The sequence below is a fragment of the Dysidea avara genome, chromosome 3 (assembly GCF_963678975.1).
Source record: "Dysidea avara chromosome 3, odDysAvar1.4, whole genome shotgun sequence".
Classification (NCBI taxonomy): domain Eukaryota; kingdom Metazoa; phylum Porifera; class Demospongiae; order Dictyoceratida; family Dysideidae; genus Dysidea; species Dysidea avara.
The window spans coordinates 8,306,608-8,316,370 of record NC_089274.1 but is presented as its reverse complement, the minus strand read 5'-3'; the positions used below and the strand labels follow the sequence as shown (position 1 = coordinate 8,316,370).

At 37.2% G+C, this 9,763-nt stretch overlaps 1 protein-coding gene and 1 long non-coding RNA gene across 2 annotated transcripts; one reads left to right on the top strand and one right to left on the bottom strand.

Moving 5' to 3' along the window:
• Positions 1-579: 579 nt before the first annotated feature.
• On the bottom strand, positions 580-6,577 carry LOC136251903 (uncharacterized). Its single transcript, XR_010699254.1, has 3 exons — positions 6,392-6,577; positions 1,101-1,229; positions 580-889 (listed from the first exon to the last, which is right to left on the bottom strand). It is a non-coding gene; the product is annotated as an uncharacterized lncRNA (long non-coding RNA).
• A 1,870-nt stretch (positions 6,578-8,447) lies between these two features.
• Positions 8,448-9,328, top strand: LOC136248293 (GTPase IMAP family member 4-like). Its single transcript, XM_066040090.1, has 2 exons — positions 8,448-8,644; positions 8,725-9,328. Exons 1-2 carry the CDS (start codon positions 8,448-8,450, stop codon positions 9,326-9,328), a joined length of 801 nt encoding a protein of 266 aa, XP_065896162.1.
• The last annotated feature ends 435 nt before the right edge of the window (positions 9,329-9,763 follow it).

The window sequence follows — 9,763 nt, the reverse complement described above, 5'->3', positions numbered from 1 at the left end:
AAAGTAGGCATAGTGGGCAGCTAGCAGCGGTAGCACAGTGGTTAACACACTGCCTACAGTTCTAGTAGTCCAGGGTTTGAGCCCAGGTTGAGTTTTGTGGGTTTTTTGTTTTGTTTAGTGACCCTTTTTTTGTCTAAGTTTTACTGTCGGTTCAATAGCGAGTCCAGCTTATTGAACCGACTTTCGGTTCAGTAACCACTGCCTAATTTTTTTAGTGAACATACATGCATATATATATAATATTATATATATATATATATATATATATATATATATATATATATGAGTTATGACTTTGTACAACTCTGGGCCACTGTACTTGAGCTACTAGTATCTACACCATAGGCTCCATTAACTCACTAGCTATAGTTCTCGTAATGTGGCAGTAAGCTTACAAATTTCAGGCAGTGATCACTTGCAATGATTGCAAGGCAACTGGCTAATAGCTCATTTCAATGCATGCAATTGTAATCATAGCCTCTTATCTCATACTCGAGAGAATTTTAATAATTATTGATTTCTCATGTTAAAACATAATGAAAACAGCAAATAAGAATACAATGATTAGTGTAGTGACTATCACATGGATAACAGAAACAGTGGTTGGATTTTTTTCTGTTGCTTCTCTATGTTCATTTTGTAGTGGTATAGCTACCAACTGCATTCAGAATAGAATTTTCTGTGGCAATCTCTTATTGGCCTTGCACATGCAGTGGTAGCAGGTAGCAGGGTACACTACTACTCCTTCAAATTCCAGCCATGCTCCTCTAACATACATTTTACAGCATGACGTGAAGGTATAAAGATGCAGTAGCATATTTGGTAGAATTGATCTGGTCTTACTTGATCTGGAAAGTGCCCATGGGATGCACAAACCAAAGTAGCATAGCTATGGCAGTGATAAATAAATTGAACACACCATAGCATTTGTAAAAGTGTATATATATGTAACACTGTTGGCAGTAACTGACTTAGATTAGAATAGTAGTTTATACGTGTTGTGTATTAAATAGAATGTAAGAGTGGTGTGCATGTGCAGTTGTTATAATGAAGTACTCCCCATGTTACCTGTCACATTTAGGCGGTCATAGCACACATACCTGCTTATTTAGGAAGGCCTGTTGGTTTGGTTTCCTTTTCAGTACCCACCAATGACAGGTTTCTCTGCTCCCTAGTTTTAGGTAGCAGTTTTACATCTCCAAGACGTATAGCCTAGACATCTCCAAGACCTACAGTATAGACAAACAGTACAATCATCACACAGATACAATTATGGTTTTTTTTGCCAAGCCAGAAAATTCCATTATTCTGTAAACTGATGTATTCTAAGTATCATGTGATTATTTTTAGTCATCCGTGGATTCTTAATTAGACACAAATGAATGCATGGTGTCAGCAAGTGTGCTGACTATTTATGATACAAATGCTGAAGGAAAACTGTTCTTAGTTTTTTTTTAAATTTTAAAAGAGAAGAAGAACCAGCCCTAATGGTATGTCCATCCACCGCAACTCTATGCTAAGATGTCCTATAAAAAGGGTTCATTAGTTGGACTATATTTCTAGTTTATAAAAGGAACTTCCACCTTACAAAAGCTTTTAATATTCTTTGACTTCTTGACCAGCAGCCCAATGCAAATTGATACTATATATCTGGATATACGTAAAGCTTTTGGCTTTTGACACTGTTTCAGGTGGTATTCTACTAAATCACCTCTGGTCTTTTGGCATTACTGACATACTGTGGTCGTGGTTTAAATGCTATCTCACTGATCGAGTACAGCAGGTATCTATCAACAACACCTTATCAGACAGTGTACTACCAGTTATATCTGGCGTCCCCCAGGGGAGTATTTTAGCCCCCCTATTATTTTTTAGTTTATATGAACAGTATCTCTTCCAGTATAGAAGTTAGCAAAGTATTGAAGTTTGCTGATAACATGAAATGTTTTATGACCATTTCATGTGATGAGGACCGCATTAAGCTCCAGCAAGATGTGACTCTATTATTCATCAAACATTTTTATACTAACTATCAGCTTTACCAAATGTGTTCATGTCCCCTTCAAGTCAATCTCCAACACCAGATATCTTATTCCCAGCACTGAAATCAATTGTCAAGAGACTCTAAAGGACCTGGGAGTGATTGTATCCAGTGACCTGAACTGGTCAAATCATTACAATTCTATAATATCCAAAGCATACAAATTATTGGCTTTGATATGGCATACATTTTGTTACAAGCACTGCCCATCAGTCAAACTACATTTGTATATTACTCTAGTTCGTCCTCATCTCACCTATTGCTCGCAGTTAACTCAAAGCTACTAATTTTACAAGTGGGCTAGGGCTCCAACCATCTCTGTTTACAGTTGGCTTTGTAGTTACCACAAACCCTAATGGCAAAGTACATGCCAGAACCTTTGATATTAGCCCTAGTTCAATGGTATACTGCAGCTGCATACTGGACCAATTATCAATACAACTCTAGTTGAAATATAGCTTGTTGCAGCTGTCTTTATGATTATTTTCTGATCTCGTGGTGGTCATTTACGTCCTGAATGTTCTTTAAAGCTTTTCTTAGTTCCTCATCTCATCTTTTTACTCTTGGTATTTGCTTTCATGGTATGTTAGTGTAAAACCTATTGTTGGTGGTATAAATTCCATTCACTACTTCAATGATCGAATTCTTAACTTTTGATATTCTAAACTTTTGTCAGTGCTCTCAAGCATCATAAACTGCCATTTGACTCTTTCCATTAATTTCAATATGCAAAATGTTCTGATTACTATTTTCTCATTGCGGTTGGTCACATGACCTTGTGCTGCAGTGAAAATAAGCTATAGTTAAACCCCACCATAAGTAGGATATCATTAATTGTTATTAATCCAAGGCAAAGCTAGAGGCTGACGTGTTGATATATTCTATTAGTGCAGGTGTAATTCAACTGGTTTCTAACCCATACTTTGAAGCATTTGACTTCATAAAGAACTATAATGAGGCTAGTAAAGTTTCAATATTGCTATGCTTGCAGTTTTATATGATATGGCTTCATATTTCCTTTTGATCCAACTGAATTATATTTAAGAACTCTGACCTACTGGATTTAACATTCATTTCTGGGGTTTAATTGCCATATCCTTACTTTTGATGTAGGGCTTCAGTGGGACATATTATGACCACTAGGCATAATTGTCCTAGCAACTCAATTTGTTCAAAATGACTAACTTATAAATTGGTGAGCCATATTGATAACTACCACATGTACACCATCTTTTGCTAAAAATGATAGCTCTCCCCTCAAAACCCTGGGGATATTAATTGACCGAATCTTCCTACCATTAAACTCTGTCTCATATGTACCACTCTTTGATATTAGCTATAGAGATCATTCTCCCTCACTTCAGTCGCTTCATAACAACTCCCAATTTGAATCCGTAAGGTGTAATTCATGATACACCATTTTGCTAGCAGTGATAGTTGGATTGTCAAAGGCTGTTTGTCTACTGAATAAACCTAGTAAAGCAAGTGGTTTTATAGTTAATGTTTATAGACAGTGGTCCATGTTGACTGGAATCATTGCTTGTTGAAGACATAAAACTAGCCATGGATCACACTTTCCAAGTCAACATAATCTTTATTGACTTTAAAGTGTTTGATACAGTTCTGTATTATAGATTTTTAAGCTTTGTCATTATGGACTCAGAGAACATGTGCACTTTTGAATCGGTATAACTGAGATTTCAACAAGTTCAATCAGAAGTTCCCGTCTGATGTTTTTGTTACATTAATGGCATCAACTATGGTATTTTGTCTCAGTTATGACTTTTTACAGATAAGTGCATATTATACAGAACCATCAATAAAGATTTATTTATTTGTTTATTTATTTATTACTGTGTAGAAACTCTACAGAGCATGACACACAGATATAAAGTGATTACTTAATACTAAATCAACATATAAAATAAGTAACTATACAATAATTCTTTTAAATTGTTCAAAGATGGTTGACTATGTTTTCTGATTTCATAATTTAATAGTTGAAGGCAAGAAGGAGAAAAGGTAAGTGGCATATGCATGGTGTTAGAGTGACCCCTGGTGAATGTGGACATTGGAGTTAATGATATAGATGGGACAATAATAATATCTTGTAAAACATAGTTAGCTTGAAGTAGGTACAACATGCATGAATCAAGAGAACGCCAATTAAGTGAGTTAATCATAATAGTAACACTGTTTTTCCAAGAGTAGTGCTGCAGTATGTTGTACTTTTTCTATTGCAGAGATGTCTATTTGTGAGTGAGGTGCCCATATTGGATCATGCATATTCAAGTATAGGTCTGACAATGGTTTGGTAACAGTTGGATTTAATGTGTCTTGGGTAGTAGTTGATATTTCTTCTAATAAAAGCTTGAGCAACTACAGCATGAACTTAATCTTATATAGTAAAGTGGACTCAACTTTGGCAAATGGATTTAAGCACCGCTGAATGCATTATACTTACCTATATAGTAGACTATAGCATTTTCAACCGAAGATCACTGTTTGCTACATGTTGTGATCATATGCTACAATTATCATATAATCATAATCATAATTATAGAGGTCTGGTGTTGAAAATGTTTCTGACTAAACATTCTATTTAGACAATACAAGTATATATATAGAAAAAATTGTAGATCTAAGAATAATAAAAGTAGTGAAATACTGCAGGGAATAAAAAAGTTGCAAAACAAGAGAGGTTGCCTATATACCTGCAGATTATACTGCTGGACATTTATGATCCCTATAATCCAACTAAAAATTTCTAATTTTTCCTTCTTATTGTTTATTTTTTTATTCATAACACAGTATGGCTAATGAACCCGTGCATACCACATCAAAAGAAAGAATGGCACCAGGCATACTATAAAATTAATTTTACATCTGAATGTGTGCATGTATGACCAGACAATCAACTAGTGAAAAGTGCAGTGACGCATTGTCAAGTTATGCTTGGTTGAAGGGATTAGTTAGTCAGTTATTAAAAAAATCAGTTAAATTGAAAATTATAAAATTCCATAGAAACTTGTTGGAAGGGTTTAGGGTAGCTCTGAAGGCATTTTTGGGCTTGGTTATATGCTTACCCAATATGCACCAACTGAACTATTTTGAAGGAAAACTGAGGCTGTTTTTTGGGTGATTTTTAAGGGCAATAAAGCCCAAAACTCTGCATGATCCCTACATAATATGATACTGTATGAATGATGTGCAGGACAACTGGTTCCAGAATAATGTGAATGGCCAAGTACTAGCAAACAGCAATATATCAAGAGTTCATTCAGCAAACACACTGTTGCAGCATGCAGTAACACCTCAGGCTTCTCGTAGAAGAAAGGCTTGACCTTATCAATGCCTATCAAAAGTTCTTTGTCATCAGTAGAATCAGGCTAGAGGATAAAAAAGGAACTTGCAGCAGTGTGTTTGTGCAGGCCATACTGGCAGTTAGATACTCTCTCCCATGATACAAATATGAACTCTTGCCAATATTATCCACATGTATTTAGCCATAGATTATAGAGAGAGCTTTACGGCCCAGGCTGTAGTCTATGGTTTTAGTGTCTTATGGCCCTCTATAATCTATGGTTTAGCAATTACATCATTCCAATGCATTTTCTGATGCAATACATTGGACAGCAATTTCCAGGAAATACTATACTAACAAGTAGATTAGTTTTCTTTAGTTTTTGAACCAAATGTTTGTATAGTGATTCCTAGAAATCTGATGGGAAATCCCTGGGCAAGTAGCTATGTGTAATAGTTGGGTTACAATTAGAATCTTGTGGTTTATCAGCAGTACACAACTATACCAGCTGCACTATGATGGTCTGATGTAGTCTCGTGCCCACTGCGTTTGGCACGCATGCAATATTTTTTTTAAGTTTGTGGTCTATACATTGACGTCACGGTGACGTATCACCATCCATTTAGTTGAGGTTGCATACGTAATGGTATGGGGAATGTTACTATATATCCAGCTAGCAGTTAAATATCAATAGAACGTACTTACGGAGGTAGTTCAGATTTTGAATAATTAATCAGCGAAATATATACTGAGCTACTCGGCCGTTTATCATGGCGTCTATTATTTATTATTTGTTTTTACTGTGCAGAAATCACAAATGATTATAATGCACAGATATAATTACTTAAGTTGTTACAAAAATTATCCAGGGAAGGGGAATTAATTATGTAGGGGGGAAGGGGGTTCCAAAGTTTAATTGCAGAGGCGTCTGGTGAGTAACAGTATTGCACCCATAACTAGCTGATTTATTTGCTGCCCTCATACAAAACGTTTGCACTCGGGGAGCCTAGCGACTGAATGTTACATGCACTCATGCACTCACTCACTGAAGTATCCGGTTGGAAAATATACCGTTCCTCTTCGCATGGAGCCACTATAGGAACGGCTAAAGAAAAGCAGCGTTCTGTCCGTCAGTTCGAGCACTACTGTGTGCTCCTCGATACTGGCAGATGTAGGACGACCATTCAGTCCAATAGTCTGTCTCCTTCGCAAATCGCAATAGCATTTTAAAAGGTTTTCGTAGAATGTACTGATCATGATGTAGCTACAGGGAATTTGCACTTCTTGCAATTTCGTACGAAATGCATACGTATTTGCTATTATTTGGCTATTCTCGAGGTGAAATAACCTATGTTACTACCCCTGTTTAGGGGGAATTTGTCGCGTATACAGCAGTCTAAAGCACGTCATGGGTATCCACCACCATGCATTGTACTGCGGTTTTCCAAGTTCTTGCAATGCAAAGCGTCATGCGCTAATAATGTGTCAGTATGCGCAGTTCTTTAAATGTATGTAACTATACACTTGTAACGTTCTGTGGCTGTCGAGTTTATGCGTAAGCATGTTTAAAGTCCTGTGAGTCAGTAGTTGGCACTGAAAATCCGCTGTTGAACAACTGCGCACGAACATGCTTGTATAGCGCATGACGCTTTGCATTGCAAGAACTTGGAAAACCGCAGTAGCACCAGATAAATCGCTTACAACTGAAAACACGCATGCGTGCGTATTCATACTTACGAAATTGCAAGAAGTGTTAAATTCCCTGTACAGAGGTTTTGAGGTTGCTTGGTTAAAGTGGCACGATCGTATTACGCATGTGCAACAGATATAGCTAATGAAATTTACTCTTCGTGAAATTCAGATATGCTGCTTAAATTTCATTTTGGCTAGTTTCTGCACACGAGCGACGTAGTCGTGTATCAAGCAACCTCAAAACCTCTGTACAGAACCTTTGTACGTTTTTGCCCTAAAAAATGCATAGCGCGTGCGCACGTGATTTTATAGATAAGCTTGTGTGAAGTATTGTAAATAAAATTACTATAATGCCATACAATAGAAATAGGTTCTTGCTAGTCTGGCGGCGCCCACCCCTTCGCATGGAGTAAGAGTCTGGTTTGCTTAGTATCACCGAGTTGTTCTGGAGGAATTTAATTTGAATGTAATGACGTAACGAAAATGGTCTTAACGGAAGTGCCTCACTCAAAATTGTGGCAGTGATATTGAACTTCCTTCGCCTTTACACAGGCGAAAGTGGATTGGTCTACTTTTATAGAATAGACATGTCTCCCTACCTAGGAAATCAGAGCGTAACCCGGGTTTTTCGCATATCAAACAAGGCGAAAATCCTTCCCGAAATAACACTTCTCTTTGTTCTTTATTAGGCCAATGAAACTTGATTACCAGTTTCTCGCTCAGATTTTTGAAAATTTGATGAGGGCGGGCGGTTATTGTTCATTATTCATTATTTTCCAAAAGCACAACACACATCCCAAACATGAAGATTTCTGCCAAAAAAAGTGAGATCTACATTGATTACTCTTGCATTAAATAGCTAAAGTACATTACTAATCCATATAACAAATGATTTTCCCATTAGAGTATAGCTGATTGCTTCATTAGAGTAAAAGTGACTGCTCTATTAGAGTATTTCAATCTGAAATTCCAATAATGAAATCCTATGCGGGTGTATCAAAAGTATGCGGACGATGACGCGAAACTGCTAATCAAGTTTCATTGGCCTTAGCTAACTCTTTCAGTACTGTTAGGGCATTTGATTCATTCTTTTGACGTAACATAAACAAAAATGCGCTGATTAACGTGGAGCGTTCTGATTGGTTGCACCAGTTTTTGGTAATCCGGTACAACTCCACTATACTAAGCATACCAGACCCTTACTCTATGCGAAGGGGCGGGCGCCGCCAGACTAGGTTCTTGTATGGTCATGCAAAGATACGGCCTTGTACAACCATGCACAATCAGATCTTTGGTGTGGGCACTGCAACATGATGTAGTTATGTACTAAATATGAAAGATTGAATAAAAGCATATAGATATAGATCATTTAATATATCTCTCTATTATACAGGTGGTGGAGTATCTGTTATGTTGACAGGAGTCACTGGAGCAGGGAAGAGTACTGCTTGCAATTATTTATTTGGAAATGAGGTATTTAAAGTTGGTGGAGGGTTGATCTCTGTAACATCAAAAAGTGGTGCTCACAAGACTGAGATTCGTGGCAGGAAGGTTCGATTAATAGACACGCCAGGGTTTTGCGATGACTTTGAAAAGAAGAAGAGAAAGTCAATGAATTAGGCAAAGCTATTCTTTTAGCTAAGGAAGGTGTACATGCGATAGCTTTAGTTATCAATGCAAGCCACAGGTTCACTTCTGCAGAAGCTACAGCTCTTGAAGAGCTTGAGTTGCTAGGAGAATTGTGGCCTTTCATGTTCATCATTTTCACTGCAACAAAATGTTATGGTACAAATGAGCAGGAGCAACGAGATTTAGTTATCAGTGCGCTTGATGACCCAAAGTGTCCAGAACATCTTAAAATGTTGATGGAAAGGGTTAACAGATGGTTTATGATGCTTGAGAGCACTGACAACAGCACTGACTATCGAAGATCAAAGGTTACCGAATTCTTCACAATGGTAGATAATATTTATTCTGCCAACAGAAGGCTTTACACCAACTATTATTTCAAAAAAGCAAATGAGCTGTACCAAGAAGCTAAGAGGAGAGAACAAAATAAAGAAGAGCAACTTCGGAAAGCTCAAGAAAATGTGATGAAGATGAGTGCAGATATGGCAGCAGCTATGGCTAGTATGAAATCAGAACAAGAAAAACAACAAGCAATATTTCAAGACACTTTGTCTTCCCTAACACGTGAACTCAGAGAAGCGCAGCAGAACAATCAGCAATTGGCGGAACATTTGACCAAAATGCATCGCAAAGGCCATAAAAAGCTCTGTAGTATTATGTGATGTAAGAATGGCAATTTTGTAGCCACAACTATATTAAGACATTATCAGTACTTTTATCATGCATACCTGAAAAGTGTTTACATTTATTTGCTTAGTATATTAGCCTTACAGCATGTGTGTATGAATCGCAGTCAATTTGTGTGCATATGCATACTGAAGGCATGCCTGCAACTGGTGCTGATATCCATAAGTAATTAATTACATCATTATGGAGTAAGTGAGAATGCCAGGGTTCGCTGGAACAGCCAGTTGGATCTAATCAAATAAGCACTATATAGTTTTGTGTAGCCAGTGTGGGGTGGGAAAAAGTGTAGACACTTGATATCATATGCAAGAATGAAGGGGATTGCAAATTGGATGTTTTTTTTAAGGTAAATCGTTAATAAACATGACAAACACAATCAGGTCCTAGGACACTCCCTAGAGGCACCCCTG